General features: G+C 38.3%; 1 protein-coding gene across 1 annotated transcript in view; it reads right to left on the reverse strand.

Moving 5' to 3' along the window:
• Positions 1–25,567, reverse strand: part of USH2A (usherin) — an 855,126-nt gene that overhangs the window by 187,960 nt on the left and 641,599 nt on the right. Inside the window, exons 47-49 of the mRNA XM_062211324.1 lie at positions 20,337–20,535; positions 16,187–16,355; positions 557–778 (exon numbers count right to left, since the gene is read on the reverse strand). Of these exons, the coding sequence (XP_062067308.1) occupies positions 557–778; positions 16,187–16,355; positions 20,337–20,535 (590 nt within the window). The remainder of the gene's footprint in view (positions 1–556; positions 779–16,186; positions 16,356–20,336; positions 20,536–25,567) is intronic.

Genomic DNA, 25,567 nt, shown 5'->3' on the forward strand with positions numbered 1-25,567 from the left:
CATTTGAAGACGTTATCAAGGTACACACCAAGCATGCAGAGGGTAAATGGAAGTCAGGAATTACAAAATATAATTTTTCATACTAGTGGTATTTTTATTTTTCTATAGTAGATTTATAATTTTTGTAATTAATTTTCCTCATTTTTAAAGTGAGGTTAATAGTACCTATTTTTTAAGATTGTTGTAAAGATTAATTGAGGTAATAAGATACAAAACTTTGTACACAGCACCTGTTAATAAGTGTTCAATAACAATTACTTCTATAAATATTAGTGCTAGCTTCATATGTATAAATAGAATAAGAGGACTGTAATATAAACATATTATTATAATTTTGCATACTAATAGTTTTTGAATGGAAATATTTTTATCCACAACAAATGCATCAGGTGTACACAAAATATGGGAGATTACTTTTTTTTTTTTTTGCTGTACAATGTATTTTTGACTATGTTGGATACAATGAACATGAACTTTATTCGTTTTAGTTCTAGGGCAAATTTCTCACCCTCTGCTCAGATTGTCTTATCCACTGAAGACAGAAAAGGCCCCTTACCTGGAAGGTGACTGTACAGCACACCCTCTTCTTCTCCACCACAGCACTCTAAATCTTTGCTCACAATCTGTCCGCCACAGCACTGCTGGCCATGGCCATCATGGAGCCTCCCAGCACAGCAAATCTGGTTTCCTGAGGTGGAGTATGGCATTCTGCCACAGCAGGAGTCACCGATGCCAACAGAAACCCGATTGTGCTGTTCATCTGGACAGCATACTTCACCTGTCAAGCCAGGACAATAACAATCATTACAAGAATTAAAAAAATATGCTATGACTCACAATTAAGTTTTATGGTAACCATCTTGCAGATGCCAACTGATGGACAGAATTAGTGAAAGAGAATAATGTCGTGGAGTTGCAAAAATTTCAACACAACCCAAAATTGTTGTGTTAAACATATAGAAACATGCATGTCTGCTCATTCACACATGCCGGTTTAGAAGTAAGTCTATGTTGGCTATGTCCTCTCTTCTAATAAATGTGCATGTTAAGTCTGGTAATGCAGACCATGCAGCAGGATAGGAAAAAATGCCAACAAATACATTCTTGTTTAGTGTGATTTTTTTTAAAGGATAATAGATTCATTGATAAACTACTGACAAATTTACATGGCCTATGATTAGAGTTTCCTTAGCTAGACTACATTTGTTTCACTAAGCCAAACAAAATACTTTCAATGGGAAGATCTATTTAGTGAAAGGAGATAAAAATACCATGTTCAAGTCATCTCTCTGGATACCCTATAGCTTAGGTGGCAACAACATCATGAGTTGCTTACCAAATGATATCAAAAATACTGGACAGCAGCTGCTATTGTGGGGCAGTGGATGAAGCAGCCACCTGCAGCACTGGCATCTGATATGCCAGCTGTTCAAGTCCTGGCTGCTACCTTTCCAATCCAGCTCCCTCACAATGCTCCTGGGAAAGCAGCAGAAGATGGCTCAAGTATTTGGGCCTTTGCCACCCACATGGGATACCCAGATAGAGTGCCAAGCTCCTGGCTTTGGACTGGCCAAACCCTGGTAGTTGTGGCCATTTGGGGAGTGAACCAGCAGATGGGAGATCTCTCTGTCTCTGTCTCTTCCTTTTTCAAATAAATGAATAAATCTTTAAAAAATAGTGGACAATATTTAACTATGAATTGATGTAAAAAGCATGTAATGATAGGACAGGAATTCTTAACAGCTATCCTGAGGTCTTTCCTCTCTATATTCATTAGTCAAAGCCCTATCCTTTAGATGAAATGGACCAATAATTAAAACACACAGCCTACTACGACTGAATCATTATGAATAGAAAATCTTAACAGATCTATAACTAGTAGAAGATTTGTTCATTAATCAGCACCCTCCTAACAAAGCACTAGCCCAGATGGTCAATTTTATCAAACATTTAGAGAAAAATTGACAGCAATCCTTCTCATACTCTTCTAAGGGGAGGTGGTACTTCTTAATTCAATCCATGAGGCAAGGATTATTCTGATACCAAAATCCGAAAAATACACTAAAAATAAAGAAAACTACACACCAATATCATTTATGCTACCAAATCTTCAATAAAATATTAGCAAACTGAATTCAATAGCACACTAAAAGGATTATACCACAGGACCAAGTAGGATTTATTCTTGGAATGCAAGGGTGGGTCAACATGGGTAAGTCAATGTAATACAGCATATTAACAGAAGGAACAAAAAAACAAACAAAATATGGCCATTTCAGTTATGTAGAAAAGCAATTCAGGGCTGGTGTTTGGTGTAGTGGGTAAAGCCACTGCCTGCAATGCAGGCATCCGGTATAGGTGCTGGTTTGAGACCCAGCTGCTTCACTTTCAATCCAGCTCCCAGTTAAGGTTGTCTGGGAAAGTTAGCAGAGGATGGTCCAAGTCCTTTGGCCCTCACACCCATGTAGAAGACCTAGAGGAAGCTCCTGGCTCCTGCCTTCAGCCTGGCACTGCCCTGGACATTGTGGCCATTTAGGGAGTAAACCAGGGGATGGAAGAGTCTCTCTCTCTCTCTCTCTAACTCTACCTTTCAAATAAATAAATAAATCTTACTGAAAAAAGGTAATCCTTTTCATTATAAAAATACTAAACAAAATAGGTACAGAAGGAAATCACTTTAAGATAATAAAGGATAGAGCCGGCATTGGGGCACAGCGGGTTAAAGCCCTGGTCTGAAGTGCCAATACCCCTTATGGGCGCTGGTTCATGTCCTGGCTGTTTCACTTCCAATCCAGCTCTCTGCTATGGCCTGGGAAAGCAGTAGAAGATGGCCCAAGTCCTTGGGACCCTGCACCCACGTGGGAGACCCGGAAGAAGCTCCTGGCTCCTGGCTTTGGATCGGCTCAGCTCTGGCCATTGCGGCCATCTGGGGAGTGAACCAGTGGATGGAAGACCTCTCTCTTTGTCTCTACCTCTCTGTGTAACTCTTTCAAATAAATAAAATAAATTTTTAAAAGGCTATTAAATAATATATGGAAAAAACCTACATTAACATGATAGTCTTCAGTGAAAGAGAAAGGTTTTCTCTAAGACTAGGAGGAAGATGCTTGCTAGCTTTCACCACTTCATATTTTTTTTTTTTTTTGGACAGGCAGAGTACAGTGAGAGAGAGAGACAGAGAGAAAGGTCTTCCTTTACTGTTGGTTCACCCTCTAATGGCCGCTGCGGCAGGCGCACTGCGCTGATCCGAAGCCAAGAGCCAGTGCTTCTCCTGGTCTCCCATGCGGGTGCAGGCCCAAGCACTTGAGCCATCCTCCACTGCCTTCCCGGGCCACAGCAGAGAACTGGCCTGGAAGAGGGGCAACTGGGACAGAATTCGGCGCCCTGACCGGGACTAGAACCCGGGGTGCCGGCGCCACAGGCAGAGGATTAGCTTATTGAGCCACAGCGCCGGCCATTCACCACTTCATTTCAACATAGTACTGGATGTTAAAGCTACAGAAAGAAATAAAATGCCTCCATATTGCAAGTAAAAAATAAAATTATTGGTGTTCTCAGAAAACATGATATCATACATAGAAAACACTGATAAAATGAATAAAAGAATTCAGCAAAGTTGCAGGATAATCACAAAAAAGTCAGATGCTGTTCCATGCACAGGAATTAATAATCTGAGAATGAAATTAAGGAAATGATTCCATTTAAAGTAGCATAAAAAATAAAATACTTAAAAATGAACTTAACCAAGGAAGTAAAACACAGGTATACTTAAAAATAGTGCTGAAAGAAACCAAAGGAGATGTAACTAAATGAAAAACAGAATCCACGTTCATGAATTGGCAGACACCACCCACATATCTACACCACCCACAATGATAGGAGGATTCAATGCAATCTTTATCAAGATCTGGATGTGTTTTGCAGAAACAAACAAAATCCTAAAATTCATGTATAATCTCAAAGTATCCCAAATAACCAAATAATTTTGAAACAGAATGAAGTTGGAGACCTAATACCTCCTGATTCAAAAACAAAATAAAGCAAGCAAAACAAAAAAAGGAAAAAATTACAAAGCTACAGTAATCAAAGCATTGTGGTACTGGTACCAAGACAGACATATAGATCCATGGAATAAGTTAGTAATAAAATCTCATACATTTGGTCAAATAATTTTCAGCAAGGTTTCCTAGACCATGTGATAGGTAAAGGACAATTTATTAAACAAATAGCATTGAGGAAACTGGATAGCTATAGGCTAAAGAATTAATTGAACCCTTATCTATATATTACAACAATTAACCCAAATGATTCCAAGACTAGACATAAAAACTAAAATTTAAAACTCTTAGAAGAAAAATGAGGGAGGGGCCGGCACTCTGGTGTAGTGGGCTAAGCGTCTGCCTGCGGCATCAGCATCCCAGATGGGCATCAGTTCATGTCTTGGATGCTCCTCTTCTGATCCAGCTCCATGCTAAGCCTGGGAAAGCAGTAAAAGATGGCCCAAGTTCTTGGGCCCTGCACCTGCATGGGAGACTGGGAAGAAGCTTCTGGCTCCTGGCTTTAGATAGGTCCAGCTCCAGCCATGGTGGATGGAAGACCTCTCTCTTGGTCTCTCTGCCTCCCTGTCTGTAACTCTGCCTCTCATATAAATAAATAAATAAATAAATAAATAAATAAATAAATAAAAAGAAAAAAGAGGAGAAACTTCATGATGTTATATTTGACAATAATTATTTTGATATGACAACAAAGGCAATAAAAGAAAAAAAAGATGAATCGGACTTCAAAATTTAAAACTTCCACGTATCCAAAAACAAAATCAACAGAATAAAAAGGCAACTAATGGGAGAAAATACTTGGAAATTATATTTCTGGTAAGAGATTATTGTTCAGAATGTGCAAAGAATATTTTTGGGGCCAGTGCTGTGATATAGCAGGTAAAACTGCCATCTACAACACTGGCATCCCATAAGGGTGCTGGTTTGTCACCTGGCTGTTCCACTTTCGAACCTATTCCCTGCTAATCGCCTGGAAATGAAGCCAAAGATGGCCTGACACCCATGTGGGAGACCTGGATGAAGCTCCTGGCTTCAGCCTGGTTGTTGCAGCCATTTGGGGAGTAAACCAGCAGATAGAAGACTTCTCTCTCTCTCTCTCTCTCTCTCTGTAACACTTTCAAATAAACAAATGTTTTAAAATCATTTAAAAAAAGCTTTTTTGGTAATAAAAATATCTGCTTTTTAAATAGGCAAAGGACTGGGATAGAAGTTTTTTTTTTTTTTTTTTCCAAAAAAGAAATGCAGATGGTCAGTAGGGAAGTGAAAACATGCTCAATATTATAAGCCTTAGGGAAATACAAACCAAAACCATATGACATACCACCTCACACCTATGTGAAAAGGTAAAAGAACAAAGAAAATAACAAATGTTAGCAAGGATATGGAGACATATGAACTTTTGCATGTTGTTACTGGGATATAAAATTGTACAGGTGTTGTGGAAGAGAGTATGGCAGTTCCTCAAAAAATTAAACAGAGAATTATCATATGATACAGCAAATCTATTTCTGAATATATACCCAAAACAATTGGGGGTGGGCACTGTGGTGCAGTGGGTTAACTTGTTGTTTGAAATACTTCCATCTCATATCAGAGTGCTGATTTCAGTCCCAGATACACTGCACTTGTGATCCAGCTAATGGCCCTGTGAGGAACTGGATAATGGCCTAAGTTATTGGATTTGTGCCACTCTTTTGGGAGACCTGGATGGAATTCCTAGCCCCTGGCTTTGACCTGGCCCCGCTCTGGCTATTGCAGTCATGTAGGGAGTGAACCAATAGATGGAAGTACTTTCTGTCTGCCTCTCTGTCTCTCAGTGTCTCTGTCTTTCCCTCTCTGTGTGGCTCTCTGCCTTTCAAATAAATAACTAGCTCTTAAAAAAAAAAGAATTGAAAGCAGTAGCTTGAAGAAACATTTGTATACTCAAGGTATCAATTAGAGTCTTCATAGCAATCAAAAGGAAGAGTCCATTGAAGAACAGATAAAGAAATGTGGTCTATACACGCAGAGGAGTATTATTCAGCCTTATAAAGGAATGGAATACTGGCACGCACTGCAACATGGAGGAACCTTAAGAATATTATGCTAAGTGGAAGAAGCCAGTCACAAAAAGATAAGTATTGCAGGATTCCAACTAGATGGGTAACCAAGAAGTCAAATTTTCAGAGACACAAAGTAAAATGGTGATTGCCAGGGTTTGATGGTAGGAGTTCACGGGGGAGTTAATGCTTAATGGGAATGGAGTTTCAGATAAGGGAAGATAAAAGAGTTCTGAAGATGGCTAGTGGTGATGGTTGCACAACAAAGTGAATAAACTCAATGCCACTAACTGTGCATTTAAAATGGCTAAAATGGTGAATTTTATGTCATGTATATTTTACAGTAATAAAAACGTCTAGTTCCATAAACAGGCAAAGCATAAATCCATGCCTGGTCTCAGACACTATTTAAATACCATCTGCCAAGAGTACTTCGGTCTCAGTAAAGGTAAAGAAGGTATCATAGCTACCCAGAGAGCAGAAGTTAGTGTAGCAAATTGTTGCTGGCTAAATGACAAGAGCTTACTGAGAACTTATATACTTTGACTCAGAAAATGAAAACGGAGATGGTGTCATGGCACAGCAGTGGCACAGCAGCTTACACTGTTGTTTATGACACTGACATCCCATGTTGCAAGTCTGAGTCCTACTGCTCTGCTTCTGATCCAGCTTGCTGCTAATGTGCCTGAGAAGGCAGTGGAGGTGGTTCAAGTCCTTGAGCCTCTACCACCCAGGTGGGAGACCAAGATGGAGCTTTTTGTCTGGTCTAGACATGATTATGGCAGCCATTTGGGGAGTGAACCAGCAGATGGAAGATCTCTTTGTCTCTCTCTCTTTCTGTAGCCTTTCAAATACATAAATAAGCCTTTTCAAAAAAGGAAAATGAAAAAAAAAAAGACCAGACCAAATTATCAGCTTTTTATGTTAAGCAATTAGATAAATCCAGAATAAAGATGCCTCTATGTCTGGTCTGCGCAATGACAACCATCACTATTGTAAGGAAAACAGACACTGAGAGAACCCTTGCTTTGTCTTAGCTAGAAAGATTAGAATTTAAAATAAAAGCATAAACAGGACAAATGTCGACAGACCAACATGTCTCCCTGAATGTAGCTGCTCTGGTCGATTTGTGACCATCCTTAACACAAAGGAAAGCATTTCTATATAGTTATACAAACAGAAGGTTTTATATCTGTTGTGGTTTGAATGTCCCCTCCCAAATTCATGTTGAAATGTGACAGTCATGGCAGCACTGTTCAGAGGTGAGACCTTTGGGAAGTGATGGGACCTTTATCAGGGCAGTGAATTGGTTGTAGGATGAGTTTGCCCTGACTTCCTCTCTCATAGGTGCTTACTTTCACTTTCCAGGATGGGATAAAGCATACTGAAGCCCTTCACCAGATCTGTGCTATGCTCTTGGAACTCCCAGCCTCCAGAATAGTGAGTCAATTAAACTTCTGATGTTTACAAATACCTAGCCTGTATTATGCTATTATCACAGCAGAAAATGGACAAAGTTGGTGTCTAATTGATAGTGAAGTGCATCATCTATTCTAAACCCTACTACTTTTCTTTTATGCCTTCCTACAAATAATCAAAATATCAGGGTGCGAGAAATTTCAAATCTGCTTTTGGATTTCTTTGCCCTCTGTTGAATCAAACACACTTTTTTTGTACAGTAATTCTAACCTAGTACATCTGTTCAGAGGAGGTTGACTTCACAAATGAGATACCAGCATTAAATGGTGGACCTGGAAACCTCTTTCTACAACTCCCAAAAGAATCTCTGTCATGGGGCTGACACTGTTAAACAGCCACTTGCTATGCCAGCACTGAATAGCTGAACACTTATTTGAGAACTGGCAGCTTGGCTTCCAATGCAGCTCCCTGCTAATGTGCCTGGGAAAACAGCAGGAGATGGCCCAAGTGCTCAGGTCCGTGCCACCCATGTGGGAGACCTGGATGGCATTACTGCTTCCTGAGTTCAGTCTGGCCCATTCCCAGATCCTGCAGTGATTTGGAAAGTGAACTAACAGATGAAAGCTTTCTCTCACTCTCTCTGCCTTTCAAATAAATAAATAAATAAATAAATAAATAACAAATCTTCTTAAAAAAGAATCCTCATCAATAATTTAGTGATGGCAAAGATGGATTACCCACTACCTGGTGCCCCCATGACCAAAATCAGACATGGAATCTTAATCCAAAAGCCTCTACAGTAAAAACAGTTGAGATATGAAATTTACAAAGAAAGCTAAGCCTTTGAAAGTCTCTAACAATTTGGCTATGTCCTTCTTGAAACAGACCCCAAATTAATCTTTTAGTAATGTAAGAAAAAAAGGAGCTATGGAGTAACTGTGATCTACTGTGTCCACCTATCTTTGGAGAGAAGTCATTATCTCATAATACCTGTTTCATTCCATCAAAATGATAAATGGCTTGTGTACCACTTTGAGTAATATTTAGAAGGCCATTAACAACATTGTACTTCCTCACTCCTCTGTAGTTCCTGATCCTTATACCATCCTATCTCCAACAAGATTTTACTCTTCCACAATTAAGCCATGATCTTCTGTTATGCTCCCCAGCAATCCCTTTATTTTTCAACAGTAGTAGCATATAAAAGACACACAATCTTTAAACATCAATTTTGTCAGAGAAAGTGTATATTCTAGGGCCTAGATTCTCAACTATGGCTTTGTACACAATGGAAAGTCTCTTTCTTCTCAAAGCTTGGAAGCTATTCATGACTTTCCGTAGCCGACTGCCAAACCACCATAGAAGACTGCTGTGTTTTACAGTATCAAAAAGAATCAATGAGGATCCTTGTTCTCACAGGATCTCGATGGTCTTTAGAGTCCCCTTAATGTGATATGATGAAAATGGATACATCTGAGTCCTTGATCTGGACTGACTCATAAAAAAAATCATCTTTTGTCATTTAAAGGAGGTCCATTGACCCTCCATATTCTATGCTCCCCAATTACTATAAATCTTTCTGTTTGTCCATGAAAGATTAGATAAGCTTTGGGGATTCTACCTCAGCAGCTCAATGAACACCAGGGACATTATTCTTCCAGTAATTACTAGTTTAAGTTAGTGAAGGTCAGACAACTAAGAAGGGAAAAAATGGACGAGAAGCAGAGAACTTGACCCCAGAACTCATGATCTCACCCACTCACTATTGAACAGTAAACTACCAAAACACTGTACAGAATTTGTTCTTTGATTAGGATGTGATCATGTAAAATATTACCTGAAATATGGAGTCTAGTTTATGACTAGGACATTTTTGCTTCTTTTTTAAAAATAAGGATATTCATTGTAATTTTAATGAAGATATATTTGATTTCTTGTGTTCTATCAACATACCAGAAAAATACACTAAATCATACATACAAAGTCATCTCATTGTTAGATAACCCAATATATCTAAGAATTGAACCCAATATTTAATCATGATAATTCAAATCTTGACTAGTTGAGTGTCTTTGCTATGTTCCTATGTCCCACTTTCCCTATTTATAAAATGTAAGTAGAATTCTAAGGCATTCTCTTTTTATTTTAACTTTATTTAAGGAATATCATTAGGAAAATTAGTATTTCTTATGTATACAAGCCTATGAATTTTAACAGAAGATATTCATATAATCAGGATACAAGAGTTTCAACACTTCAAAAATGTCCTTATGCTATCTCTTTTTTTTATTTTTTGACAGGCAGAGTTAGACAGTGAGAGAGACAGAGAGAAAGGTCTTCTTTTTCCATTTGTTCACCCCCCAAATGGCTGCCATGGCCGGCTCACTGAAGCTGGCGTGCTGTGCCGATCCAAAGCCAGGAGCCAGGTGCTTCTCCTGGTCTCCCATGGGGTGCAGGGCCCAAGGACTTGGGCCATCCTCCACTGCCTTCCCAGGCCACAGCAGAGAGCTGGACTGGAAGAGGAGCAACCGGGACAGAATCCAGCGCCCCAACTGGGACTAGAACCCAGGGTGCCGGCACCGCAGGTGGAGGATTAGCCAAGTGAGCCGTGGCGCAGGCCCTTTTGCTATCTTTATAGTCACACTCTCTTCCCACTCATTACCCTAGACAATCATCAATTTGCTCTTCATGACCTTAGCTTGTTTTTTGTAGTATGTCATTTAAAAGCAATCTCATAGTCAGTAGTTTTTTTGAGACAGTTTTCTTTCACTTGGTATAATGATATCAAACCAAGTGCTTTCCTCCTAAGAAAGCAGAAATTTCAAAAACTGTGTGATTAGACTCACTGTTAAAATACAAGATTGGGGAACTTTCAGGAAAAGAATGGGAAACACGATGAGAGATTGTTGAGTTTGAGGCATTAGGGGCAAACACAGTAAAAGGATTAGTCCGATCCATAAAGGGGCAATCTTTTATTGATAATATATTTTGGATACTTATCAGCATTTTGTTTTTTTACTGCTTAGTTGTAGTCCTTTATACATGAATTGTTCCGGTGCTGATGCTCTGACGCAGCAGGTTAATGCCCTGGCCTGAAGCGCCGGCATTCCATATGGGCACCGGTTCTAGTCCCAGCTGCTCCTCTTCCCATCCAGCTTGAGACATTGAGACATTCTGCTATAGCCTGGGAAAGCAGTAGAAGATGGCCCAAGTCCTTGGGACCCTGCACCCACATGGGAGACCTGGAAGAAGCTCCTGGCTCCTGGCTTCAGATCGGCGCAGCTCTGGCCACTGCAGTCATCTGGGGAGTGAACCAGTGGATGGAAGATCTTTCTCTGTCTCTACCTCTCTCTGTAACTCTGTCTTTCAAATAAATAAAATAAATCTTTAAAAAAAAACACACAATTGCTCCATTTGCTCATTAGGGCCATTCCGAATGTTTCCAGGTTTTGGCATTAATGACCAGAGGTATTATAAACATTAGTGCTAGTAGGTTTTTGTATAACTTAATGATTTGGGATAGGCAGGCAGCTAGTTAGGCCTGTGGAGCTGGAAGTACCTGCAAGCCACACCTCCCCACCTCCAGTGTAGTCTTATCCTTCCCCTTGGCAGGAATAGGGGGATTGGGTGGAGGGGTGGGTGATGTGCATCTACTTCATCCCGGATCTAAGGGAGGAATGCCATAAAAATATGGATATTGAACTCTATAAGCTTTACATGGAACTTGCGAATGTGCCAAATAATTCCCAGGGGGCTTCACACCTGTAGAGGTATCACTCCTGACCTCACAAATGAGGTCAACAACTGGGAGAGACTCTCTCTCTCTTTCCCTCTCCCTTCCTCTCTCTCTCTCTCTCTTGCCTGGAAGACCCCAGTTGGAGGAGGTGCTGTGAGGGTGTTCCTTCTTCTCCCTCTCCCTCTCCCTTCCCCCGACCCCTCCTGCTTTTGAACAATCTTCTGTTCCATTCATGACAAACATTTCTCTGTGTGTGGCAACCCACACTCTTGTGTGTGTGTATGTGTGCTCACTTTCTCACCTTTGGAATAAAACTGTTATAAAACTGTCTACTTTATACATGTCTAAACTTAGTAGGCTAGTCTGGGGTAGAATTAATAAACACGCATGCCCACATCACTAAGATTCATTTCTCTAAGCTAGTTACCAAGGAGTGGCTGAGGCATCCCCAGTTTTCTCTCAAGATATGGATTCCCAGAATTCAGAGGAGCGCTTGCTTAGCCCAATGTTTTTGAAAGGACCCTGGGGGCCAGCGCTGTGCACAGTAGGCTAATCCTCCACCTGCAGTGCTGGCATCCCATATGGGCGAAGGTTCTAGTTGAGGCTGCCACTCTTCCAATTCAGCTCTCTGCTATGGCCTGGGAAAACATTGGAGGATGGCCCAGATGCTTGGGCCCCTGCACCCACATGGGAGACCGGGAGGAAGCACCTGGCTCCTGGCTTTGGATTGTCACAGCTCCAGCCATTGTGGCCATCTGGGGAGTGAACCAGCGATTGGAAGACCTCTCTCTCTCCCTGTCACTGTCTGTAACTCTACCTCTCAAATAAATAAATAAAATCTTAAAAATAAAAAAGAAAGGACTCTGTAAATGGTATCTTTGAAGTAAAGGGAATTTAGTGAATTTTCCATGTTGATGTATCAGAGGCCTATAAGGAGGAATGAACTTATTGACAACAGTGAAGTTCCTGGTTTGTTCCATTCACCTGGGTAAAAGGATTCTCCCATTTAGTCTGAAAAGTACACCGTGTTCTTCATTGCAAAGTTGAACATAAACAAATGTGTTGCATGGTCTAGGGCAGCATCATTTAATTAAACATCTCAGAACAAAATGGCCTTAGAGGAGTGTACATGTCTATGTTGGGGGAAACCAATGATTTTTTTAGTCTTTTTTTGAGTAAAACAAATGCTAGTTGATGTACTATTTGAGTCAAATTTCCCTGAATCCTTCAGAATCTTATTCAGTTTCTGACAGAAGAAAAAGCTTCATAAAAAGATATGTGTATTATATCAATGAGAAATAAAACTGATTTTTCCCTCAAAAAAACAGGCTATTAAACATAAAATACAAAGACCAGTCACCTTCTCATTAACCTCTCAAAATGAATCTATTTCAAGCCTGGCTTGAAAATGTTTTCTCTCTAAAAGCTACCATGCAGTCTAACAGTTAATTGTTATTCTTATCAAAGAATGACCCACATTAACATCTAGTGGGGGGCATTAGCATATTTATAAAAAAGTGAGGGATGAACACTCTTGTCTCTGCTGTTCTTTGTTATGGGGTGCTAGGGAGAAAAGTTACTAGGAAAAACTGAAGTAAATATTGGTAAGCAATATTGTGGACTCATCTTTACACATCTCATCCCTGAACTGGCAGAGCACTGATAGGATTTTAATTGCATTGAGATACAAGATGGTTTGAAGTCACTGCGCTTTCTTGCTTGATGTAAACAGCCTTAAACTAGTTAACAAAAAGCCAGAGCTGAGGACAAAGTCACAAGATAATCTCTTCATTTTGGTACACTGAGATTAATGATTGGAGTAAAACACTCTCTTTGATTATTCCAGGAGACTGTATTTTTTCCCTCTTGACACCATGGTAGAAGTTTTCTAATACTGTGAAAAATGAACTACTTAAAAAAGAATTCAAATGTGAGGTTTGTGCCACAGTTTACTAGACATTTTAATGCTTCATTTCTAACTGAGCATGCACAGAAGACTTCAAAAAAATAGGTGGAACAATGGATTACAGATAAGTTTATTTTGGTGGGAAAATTTTGAAATCTATGCATAGTTTTTTCATAATATGCATTTCCATGAACTTTCTAGAGACTTTTTATAAATGTCTGGCTGGCAATGAAGTGTTCAAAAAATTTCTTTTTAAAGGGTTTTTTATAATATCAATAAATGATCCATGGACTTCCATGGCTTATTTTCACTTTGAGGGACAAGTGTTATACTTTATTTTAAAATAGTAGTACATTTTGATCTTACTTCTCAGTCAGATCCTTAGTTCTCAGTGTTAGGATTCCAAAGTGACAGTCAAATCTCCCAAGTGAATAGTAGTCATATATTTGAACAAGAAATTCTGATTAATTTTAAGAGAATATATTTTTTAGATCCTTAAGAGTTTGTGGTAAATGACTTATAAATTAAAACATCATTATTTAGTTCTCTACTAGACTTCCAGAACAGCTGGGCCTCTATTGTCTACCAGTGTGAACAATGGTAAAAGTTGCACAAGGAATATCCATTTTATCTCTTTAACTATAATCTTTAAGATTATTGTTTTCAGGGGAAAGGATGATAGGAACCATAGATGAACCTCCGCAAATGTAAATTATTTTGAGAGTAAAGCATTGACTACATTTGATTAACTGCTAACACTGTAAGCTTTAGTATAAGGAAGTGAATCCTTTTCTATAAAATTGCTACTTCCAACAATGTATTTTTGTTGCAGAACAACCCTCCAAACTAGTCGGAAGTGCTGTTTTAGAACCCCAAACCTGGGTCCCCTAGCCTGAAGTGCAGAGTGCCAATCGCCATCATCAGGGTGGTAGAAAAAAAGCAGGTGTTTATTACAAAGTGTAAGTAAGGAGTAAGGAGTAAGGAGCTGGGCTGCTATTGGTTAATTCCGGGGCTCCCTGAAGGGTGAAGGTCTTAAATACTGAAATTGGGGCTGAGAGGTGCATGTTCAGATGGTATCCAAGCTCCTGATCGGTCAGTGGTGCTCATGACCTTCGTTGGATTGGTCAATGATGCTGTGTTCTTCAGGGGAATTTTTATGATGGCCGAGTGGGCTTCAGTTGGTCTAGGGGATTACATGTAAGTGGTAGTTACCTTCTGCCCCAGACCTGGAATTTCCCTGTCAAGACCTGGAATTCCCCTAAGCAAACCTTTCTGGACAACACTGGCCGACAGGGTTTTATCTATTGGAGAAGCAAATGATTTCTTGAATCTGGTGATTAGAACTTTGTCAGGCCAGCTGTATCATTCTCCGAATTCAGCAAACTCCTCTTGATAAAGGACAGGCTCAGGCCTACCTTTAAATTATAGGGTTTTTATTCTTACTTTCTTACTTGGAGTATCTGATTAATTTGGAATTATTCAATTATGAAAGCTTTTTTTTTTTTTTTTTTTTTTTTTGCTGGGGAACCTAGTATAAAGGTAGATTTTTTCTATGAGTTATCGGGGAAAATGATACCAGTTATTTTCCTTGAACATGCTTGCAAAGTATATTCAAGGTATATATTGAATATACTTGTAAAGCATATTAACTACACCTTCCTTTTCTGCTGTAGCATTTTGAAAAAGAGATACTGGGTAAGATGATTTCTCATTTCACATAGCTTGGATTGGATATACTTTTCCAGGATAAAAAGTAACTGGTCGTCTTAGAAATAAAAAAAGTTTGGAAGTCTAGGACTAAAAAAAGTAAACACAAAAACTTGTGGGGGCTGGTATAGTGGCACAGAGAGTTAGGCAACACTGGTGTCCATGGGGTCATCAGTTTGAATCCTGGCCACTCCACTTCCCATCCAGCTCCCTGCTAATGCATCTGGGAAAGCAGCCAAAGATGGACCAAGCACTTGGGTCCCTGATACCCACATGAGAGACCCTGATGGAGTTCCAGGCTCCTGGCTTTAGCCTGGCCCAGCCCTGGCCATTGCAGCCATTTGGGGAGTAAATCAGCAGATGGAAGATTTCTGTCTGTCTCTCTTGCTCTCTTTCTATAACTCTGCCTTGAAATAAATAAAACAAATCTTTTAAAACAAAAAAACCAAGAAACTTGTTAACACTTGTTTTCATGTTCTAGTCAAAGAGGCAGTTCAAAAGAACAGAGTTTGGAGAGACACAGTAGCATTTCAGTTCTTCCACTGAAGGGCACCTCTTTGAATCAGAATATGTTATTGATACTTGTTCCTAACCTATGAACCTCAGACAAAATGCCAGTTTCCTAGGTTGTGACCACAATTATGTGTAAAACATTCAATGGGCCCAGCCAGAGTCTTGATATTTTATAAATGCCATTCAGTATTAGCCTATTCTCAACTAGATTCACTGGGTGTTGTTTTACATGGTTGGAGTTTGGAGAAACATTGGTAATTCAATAGGCCAAAAGACAGGAGAAAAAAGGGTGGAAAAATCCCTGCTACTCTTTACTGCATTCTTCCTTTCTCTGTTATAGAATTGTGAAAGGAGATGGCAGTGGACTGGGACTCCTAGATAAATGAGATTTCCGGTTAGACTCCACCCAGGAAATATAATGGAGTTATATTTGCAGTTAGCAATATAAATGGAGGAAGTGAAGGAATGATTCATGGAGTGGAACAGTTAACAATTCACAGATTTGATGGTGAAAAGATTTAGCTATGTGAATAAAAGAAAGATAGAAAATAAAGGGAATTAATCAGTTCTCCAGGTATATTTCCATTTGCAGTAGCTATAGAAAGCTATGCACTCCTTTTCTTTTGGTAATACCTAGTTATAGCTCAACAAAGCTGAAATACAAAATGATACTCCAAGCAGGAAACTGGCTATGTGCTTGTGGTTCAATTGTTGGAGAAGCATTTGATATACTACTCACTGACTTGAGTCACACTATTGTCTTTTCAGTGTCCCCAAATTGTTGGGAACTCCTGGAAATGACATTCACCTGGTTGGATTCTAGCATAATACCCAGAGCAGCAGTGATGATCTGGTCGTGCCTCTCGAATTCGGCCACCACAGCACACTCCAGTTGAATTGAAAATGAATGGGAGGTACTTCTCTTCACAGCAGCCGTATCCAGGCTGGAGGTCATACAGAACTCCACTGCAACACACCTGAAAGTTTGAAAACAGTTTTAAAGTAATACTTAATTTAATTAAATAATTGAATATTTAGTTTAATTAAGACTATTAGGTCACTTTATCCCAAAGTGATATGCTTATTTTCTCATAATGCTTTTTTCTGAGATGTTATTCAAATTACATCAATTTGACAAAATGCATTTTCCAACATCAAATTCCATAAGCTACTTGATACAATGCAGCTTCACTTTTTAGCCTTTAGCCATGCTTTGTGTTCTTTTATAATATTCTATAAATATGAATTATCTTTTGAATGTCAATGCTTCCAATGTAACAATGTTTAGAATTGCAAATGAACAATTTCCTTCATATGTATGTTTTTATTTTAATGATTGTTTAATTTGAAAACACCACATCTACAGAAACTGTCTCTCATTGATCCTTCTTTATTTTTTTAAATAAATTGCATTTTCTTTATAACTTATATGATCACTTATTTATGAACTCAATCTTCAGACAAAGCAATCTCAATATCCAACATTTACATTTGTGTATATATATATGTATATGTGTGTATATATATATATATAAATATATCTCACAGGCCACCACATTAAAAAAGGAAATTTATATGGAAATTAATTTTGAAAAGCCCTTTTAACTCTGTGTTTCTCCAGGAGCTGTGGAAGAAATTATGTGCTTGAACAATCAAATAATTATTTGCATGCTCACTTGAGGTCTGAGAGACTGACATACGCTGTAGAGACAACAAATCAAACATTGAATAGTTGCTGAAACATAGCCTTAGAACCTATATTTGGGATAAGTTACATAATTAGATAGATGCCTCCAGTGGCAGGCAAAATAAATTGTTATTTAAGTGATGTGTTTTCTTTTCGTTCCTTGGCACCTCCAGTGTGTACCGCATTTGAATCAAGTTCAACACAGAACTGTAGAATGTAGAGTTTCTAAGTCTTCCACAGCACTACCAACTTAATACTTCATTTTCCAAAATCATCTAAAGCCTGTGCCGCGGCTCACTAGGCTAATCCTCTGCCTCCGGCGCCGGCACCCCGGATTCTAGTCCCGGTTGGGGTGCCAGATTCTGTCCCAGTTGCTCCTCTTCCAGTCCAGCTCTCTGCTGTGGCCTGGGAAGGCAGTGGAGGATGGCCCAAGTGCTTGGGCCCTGCACCCGCATGGGAGACCAGGAGGAAGCACCTGGCTCCTGGCTTTGGATTGGCGCAGTGCGCTGGCTGTGGTGGCCATTGGGGGATGAACCAATGGAAAAAGGAAGATCTTTCTGTCTCTCTCTCTCTCACTGTCTAACTCTGCCTTTCAAAAAAAAATCATCTAAAAGCAAAAATTTTGACTTTTCAATTCAAAGTCTACCCTTGTGGTTTCTGAAACCAACTTAAACAAATTTCTTTTGTGGGGTTTAGGTATTAGCAATGAGGATTCAAAGTTAGTCTAATTTCAAGGATACAATGGGTGATTCCTTCCTCCAATACCATATTATGAGTGAAAAGCTGATTTTGAAATTAAGGTCTGCTCTGAAGAGTTAGGCAAAAAGTCTTCTTTATGTATTTATTTCAGATTTAGGAAAGTATCTTCATCTGGCTTTATGTCAGGGACCTAAAATCTTGTAACCTTTTTTTTTTTTTTTTTTTTTTAAATTTTTGACAGGCAGAGTTAGACAGTGAGAGAGAGAGAGATAGAGAGAAAGGTCTTCCTTTTTCCATTGGTTCACCCTCCAACTGGCCGGCGCGCTGTGCCGATCTGAAGCCAGAAGCCAGGTGCTTTCTCCTGGTCTCCCATGCGGGTGCAGGGCCCAAGCATTTGGGCCATCCTCCACTGCCTTCTTGGGCCACTGCAGAGAGCTGGACTGGAAAAGTAGCAACTGGGACAGAATCCGGCACCCAACCGGGACTAGAACCCGGGGCGCCAATGCTGCAGGTGGCGGATTAGCCTAGTGAGCTGCAGCGCCAGCCGTAACCTGTTGTTTAATCTTGAAGTATTTGTTAAAGTCCCATTCGTGTGATAGTGTGTTGCTGTACATTTAAGCAATTTGGGTTTTTTCCTTCAGCAAGCTATCTAGTACATATTCTCTTTTGAAATTATCCCTCAAATATTTATTTAGTGATGGGCATTAGGATAGTTTCACTTCTATCCTTTCATTATCAATGCATTGTCAGCTTCCTTCCTTCAGCTATGTGAACCATGTGTTGGAAATCTTTTCAAGCAATTACTTCTTTAGGAGGTCTCCCAAGATGCAAACTATTTCCGAATCCTCTAATTCAGTTTTCAAAGTTAGTTGTCTCCAGATACATGAATGGAAATTTCAGTAACTTGTGAGCTGACTCACAGGAAACTCATCTTTACACAGGTGGCCTTTCCTTACTAGAGGGTTTGCAAAGCAATTTTGTAGTCTTAGGATGCTCTAAGTGTGGTGCCTGGACCAGTGGAGGACACATCATATGGGAACATGTTAATAAAATGGAAATGCCTGCGTTTCTGATCTATTGTATTAGAATCTCTGGGGGTGGGACCTGGGCAATCTTTTTTATAAGAAGCCTACAAGTCTGATCTACACTGGGATTTGAGGACCATTGTCATAACCACAGGGTAAAGTTGTTATAAGAAATTTGGGTCAATTTAGACTGAATATATCAAGCTTTAGGCAAATATGCTCTATTATACTCTATTAATATTTTTGTTCACCATAAGATAGGTATATTTTAATTTAATATTGACCTTTCAGGAGCATTTATCCTTGGAAGGTTTTAAAATAAACTAATATTGAGACTTTATCTTTCCTGGTTTTATTCTGTTTTGCTTCAATTTTACCACTGCTAGTTTACAGGTGAAACTGTTATCAAATCCATTATACAAACTTAAACTATTATGATATGCTTTTGGCCAGAATAAGTTTTTATTTTACAGAAACACATTGTTCCTGCACAGGACAAACTTCAAGTCATTGACTCTCATACTGGTACAATTCTCTACTTGCCAGGTTCACATTAGCAAATCCACATTAAAATGATAGAAGCAAAAATTTTAAAAATCCTTAAATAATTACAGTATAAATTTTGTATTTTTCCCAGCATGTTTTCAAGTTTTCTTTCTATTTCATGGAAAATATTTTTCATGGGCCCAAATTCCCATACTTTACCTCTCAGAAATTCTAAATTTAATTTTATTTCAGAAAAGTATGTTCATCATATATAAGTGCATATATAAGGATATAAAATGATGTAAAATGTAAGCTTAATGACAATTTTGGAGACTCAGCGTCCAAAAAGAAGTACAGTTGGTAACTGCTCTCCATGCTTTTCTTAGATGATAACTTTTAACCATAGTAATTTGCATTTTGATCCACATTCTTTCAAAAACTCACTTTTTAAATTACTGTGTTCTTTTGCATTGAGTTTTATCAATTTAAGACTAGCTTAGTCATTGGATGTATGATGTGGTTGACAAATAGGAACATTATTTCATGATATGAAATCTTACCTTCAAACTAAGGATTTCCTGCATAGTTTGTCAATAAAAGCCATTTACAAACTCCTCTGTCTGGCTACATTATTGATCTGATTCCTAAACAGCAACTAATAAGAACATTAATCTACAAATGACCATAATTCTAAAATATTTCTGACAAAAGTGTAGTTCACAGTTACTCATCAGTGTCATGTAAACAAGCATCTATTTGTCGCTGAATGGATTTTTTGGTAAAGAAATTTCATCACTCAATCAATTGCAAATTTGGGAGGTTCCCTATCATTTTAATAAACTCATATTTCCCATGAATATAATGAAAAATGAGGTGGCCAAAATGCTCTTGATGACAGGAATTTTATAAACATCTTTTTTTTTTTTTTCTCCATGAGGTCTTCATGAAAGGGTAGTAGAAATAGCAGGAAGCACCATGCTGTAAGGAGTAAGTTATTTGACCTTGAGTTCTTAGTGAGAAAAACACAATTTCTTCTCTGAACAGTTTTTTAAAAATTTTACCTTAGTTTCAGGAGAATAGCAAATGTGTCCACATATATCTGAAGGTTTCTGACACTCTACTGCTTTGCATAGCTCTGCATTATGGTCCTCCATTAACTTCTGGGTTTGAGAGCATGAAAACAATGTTTTTCTTAAGATATCATATCCAAGAATGATGCCATTCGGTTTCCCTGGAGATACCCAATCAATGTGAAGGGATCTGCAACAGAGAGAGTAATCAATACTTCTGAATACTTCCTATCATCAGCCTCATCTACTTTTGAATTAATCTCCCAGATTGTTCAGGTCTATTTTATCAACAATTTCTTGACTTAAAAGTGTTCAGCAGGGGCAGGCATTTAGCTTAGCAGTTAAGGCACTGGTTAAGATGCCCATGTCCTACGTTAGAGTGCCCAGTTTTAAGTTGCTGTGGCTCCTGACTCCAGCTTCCTGGTTATGTGAACCTTGGGAGACAGGAGTGATGACCCAAGAAATTGGGTTTCCTACCATCCACTTGGGAGACCTGGATTGTGTTTGTTCCTGGCTCTCAGCTTCAGGCCAGCTGAGCCCAGGTTACTGTGGGCATTTTTGGAGCAAACCAGTGATGGGAGTTTCTCTTTCTCTCTGCCTCTCAAAACATGAAATAGCATAAATAGATACTAACAAAGATAAAGGGGCGTATGAAAGTTTGTGGAAAGTAGAATTAAAAATGTGCATTTCCTAGGAATATTTGTATGTGTGTCTGTATGTACATACACATAGACTTGCATATATTCTAAGCTATTTCTGACACAGGTAGAGTTTAGTCATATATGTTACTACCATGTGTTTGAGAATCAATGAAAGCTGTTTCAGCTTTTGGGAGATAACACCTGAGATAAGTCCAGTGGTTTCCCACTTTGAGTTTCAGAGATAAGAAGAAAGTGTCGTCCTTTGTGGCTAATCAACAAAACATTTGGTTTGTTAGGCAAAGATAAGACACAAATAACATTACTTGGTAGACAGGGTGAAAATTAGAATGTGTGGCAAGCTTAATCCCTACCTCTACCTACCTTCTCCTTCTCAGCTAGGGCCAGTGATGTGAACTAATGATAGTTACTCAAAGAGATGCACTGGAAGACTGCTAGGGATTCCCATGAAAGTGCCTAGGGATTTTTGCTTTCTTGACACAACTGTCACTTTCCCCTTTCCTCTTTCTCTCTGTTTAACATGTCTGCAACTTCAGCAGCAATCTTGAAGTCACATGAGAAAGGCAGTAGGCATCACAAAGATGACACTATGCTATTTGGTCTTGCTAAATCACTGTCAACAACCATCTACTTCTAGAAGAATTTACCTAAGTCTCTGTTGCTGGTGGGTTTTGTCATTTGCAACTTAAGTAAATGTGCAAATTCATAAACTCTAATTTTACTGTCATCAAATGTATTTTATTTCAATGTATCTTAAGTTTTGACTCAATTTAGATTTATTTCTCCAACAGCTTTTTAACTAATATGGTAAGATATATTTTGTGATCAGAAATATAGGAATTGGAGATTCCCATTACAAATACTTTAATATCATTTCATTCTTAAATACAATTTTAATGTTAAAAATTTAAGTCATAATTTCATTTTAAACCCAAGTGTGTATGTATGTGTTTGTGTGTGTGTGTGTGTGGTGGGTATTCCTGAGGCTAGGAGAGTTTGATATATACAATAAGGGTACAGCATTTTCAGTGACCTAGTCACATTTCATTTGCTATAGTGAATGAGTCCCTATTACAGGCTGTTCAGAAAGAAGAAAACCCTAAACAAAATAATTTACTCACAGGCTAATGTTATAGAAGTTTAATTTTGCACTTAAGGATCCTTGCCAGAAAATCTTGCCTAGATCATGCATTTATACTCTCTTTTTAGTATTTTCATACTAATCTCTCAAAGCAGGTAGTAGGTAAGGATTTTTAATAAAGTTTATTATAAAGATTTGAATGTGGTATGTTCTTGCAATGTTGGCATAGCAAGGGAAAACATCTCTGCAAAACACAAAGCAATTGTCAAAATGATTATGCTTATTATTTTTTAGAAAGAGTAGAACTCTGACATTCACATGAATTCCTTTTTTCATCATTCTATAATTTTCAGCCACCACAATTAATCAATCAATCACACATAGTTATAGGATTATTTTTACCTATAAAACATTCTAGTAGATACTTTGGAGAAAAGTAAACACATACTAGTCTTGTCCCTGTACTTCAAAAATCTCAAAATAATTTCCATCGACTACTTTTCTACCTTTCTATAAAACAATATTTTTATTTTAATGAGAAATATAACTTTGTAGGCCAAATTACTGGATCCTATCAGAATTTCAAGTGACATCACATATTAGGAATTCAATTAAGCCCAAACATTTACATTAAAAAGCAGCAGTCAAGATAAACCTTGACATTTTAATAGACTGCTAAAATTATTCCATTTTCTTGGGGTACAAATATAACACATTCAGTAATAAGACTATAGACAGAAAATTGTCACCTATGAGAGAACAGTTTCATAGATGACTTGTATAGTGACTATTATTCTAAAATCTAACTCTCAGAGTTAATTCCACATTCTATAAATACCTCTTTTGTATTCATTTGTAATCAACTGCAGAAAAGACTACATTTAAGTGATATTCAAGAGTGTGACATCCACAAAAGTTGGTGAATTAAAGTGTAAAAAATACAATTTATGACATCATGCCATTGTGACTTCTTTTTATTGTGCAACGTAACTACTGAGAGACTATCTAAATCTTTAGTGCCAAATGAATGATTTTGCTTTTGAAGGTTTTAATTATTTGCACAAGTAAATGATCAAGGAAGAACAATATATTTAACACCTGTAAATCTCTCAGTAGATTCAACTGGAGGAACACTGAAAATTCTTTTGGTTGCTACCTTTAAAATGAAAGATATCTCTGAGAAACATGTGCCATTATTAACTGAATTAATGGCTCCACTGCTTTTATGTTTAAGAGTAAAATAGAAGGAACATTCTTTTATTTTTACTTTTTTAATAGATTATTTACTTGAAAGGAAGTTACAGAGATAGAGATGGAGGTGGAGGTAGAGGTGGAGGTAGAGACAGAAATTGAGATGGAGACGGAGATGGAGACGGAGATGGAGACAGAGACAGACATAGTCGATCCTCCCCAAATGGCTGCAATGGCCAGGGCTGGGCTAGGCCAAAGCCAGAAGCCTGTAATTCCATTTGGGTCTACCAATGTGGGTGATAGGGCCCAAGAATTTTCCACTGCTTTCTCAGGTGCATTAGAAGGAGCAGCTGTGGAGCAGCTGGGACTTGAACTGGTGCTCATTTGGGATGCTGAAATTGCAAGTGGTGGCTTAACCTGGTATACCACAACACCATTCCCAGAAGGAACAATCATAAACCCTAGGAGTGCAGGTTAAATCCTGGGGAATACAACCTGAAGTTTTTGTTGTTGTTAGAGATCTGTACAAATCATAGACTGCTATATAAATATACTATGAAATTTCAAGTGGATCTTTTTGGTAGATTTGTTCATGAAATAATGACTAGAGTTTATTTAGCTCTCAGAGCACTAGAGACTGATATTTATGCTATCATGCTAAAGCTTCCGATAAAAGCTATCTGTCTATACACATTTTGCTCCATGAACTCATTATGTGTTCAGACATTCCAGTTGGAGTCAATTCTTTTAAAATCTATCATATTGCTTGTAAAATTGCTGTCCTTGCATCATTTCTATTTCTGCTGTCCCTACCACATACCATTACAAACACTATCACAGCAGTCATCCTTTCCAATCGTCACTTCAAGAAGTGCAAGACACTAAGGGAGCTAGAAAGAGGAACAAGAAAATAATTTATCTCCTGCTTTTATACAGGGGAATGCTAAAAATGTTACAGGTCAGAAAGAATTATTATGATGAATTAGGGGGTTCAAACTGCCATTATAACATTTTATTCTGATATAACCATTTTGTCAAAATGTTCCTGTTTGGCCAAAGAAGTGAGAAACATCCATATATATCTTCATGGGTTAATCTAAATTAATATAGATTAAATAGCTTCAGATTCCCTGATCATATTTACGTAGGTTTTTTTTTAGTTCTCTTTAATTTGGTCACTTTTGTGAATTATTGATGTAGCACTCAAGTTATTTGATAGTATTCTGATAAGTGTTATAAAAATAACCAGGATACTTTCAATAAACATAGGACAAAATAAACATATTATGGCCAAAATTTCATTCTTTGCTCTCAAGTCATCAAATATTTCATTATCCTAGCAGGATGTTAAGTATGAGTTTTAATAGGTAATAAATCAAAAAACAAAACACATGTCCTTGAGTCATACAGTATATAAAATATACATACATGGAGCATGTGGAATGTTATAGAACACAGTGAAACCAAGCATTGTGTAGTTCAGGCTACAAATACTATGAGCACACACCAGCAAAAATCACTATGTTATAGACTGACCAAGGAAAGTGTCTTGGGAGAAGTGGGAGTGAATTTGGATTTGTGAATAAGGTCTTGTCCCAAGATTAATTTTTGGCAAGGCATAGATGAGTGAGGTTTCTTATGAGTCAAGTGTAGACCTTGGAAGACAGCTAGCTTTGGACTACCAGAGCAGCACATCGCTCAAAACAGTAGCCTTCTGGTATGAGGGAGCTCCAGTAGGGACAGTCCTTGGGATATTATGTTCTGTTGACATCAAGGAAATTAACTATAGAAAGCCACACTAGCCATCAGGGAATTTGGCTATGTGGAGTTCCTCATGGGGACCTTTCAAGGTAAGTGTATGATAGAGAAAGCACCACTTGCTGTTCAGAAGGCTATGATTGTTACCCAGTGATGACAGTGAAATCATAACATTGGGAGGAGACATGTTAGGATGACAGAGAAGGGGAGAAAAATAGTAAGAAGGAAGTAAAGAGCAAGATATAATCAAGTTAGGATGAATAACAACAACAAAAAGAACAAGCTACCAGTTAGGATGTCCATCCTATACCACAGGACCTAGGTTTGAATCCTGGTTCCACTCTCAATTCCAGGTTCTTGCTAAAGTGTACCCTGGGAGGCAGCAGCAGATGTCTCCCTGCCAATCATGTGGGGGACGCAGAATGAATTCCTGGCTCCCTGCTTTGGTCTGACCCAGTCTCAGCCATTATAGGTATTTGGGAGGGTGAATCAGTGGATAGGTGCCTCTGCTGAGTTCTGTATTAAAATCAATC

This window comes from Lepus europaeus, chromosome 14, assembly GCF_033115175.1.
Source record: "Lepus europaeus isolate LE1 chromosome 14, mLepTim1.pri, whole genome shotgun sequence".
Lineage (NCBI taxonomy): Eukaryota > Metazoa > Chordata > Mammalia > Lagomorpha > Leporidae > Lepus > Lepus europaeus.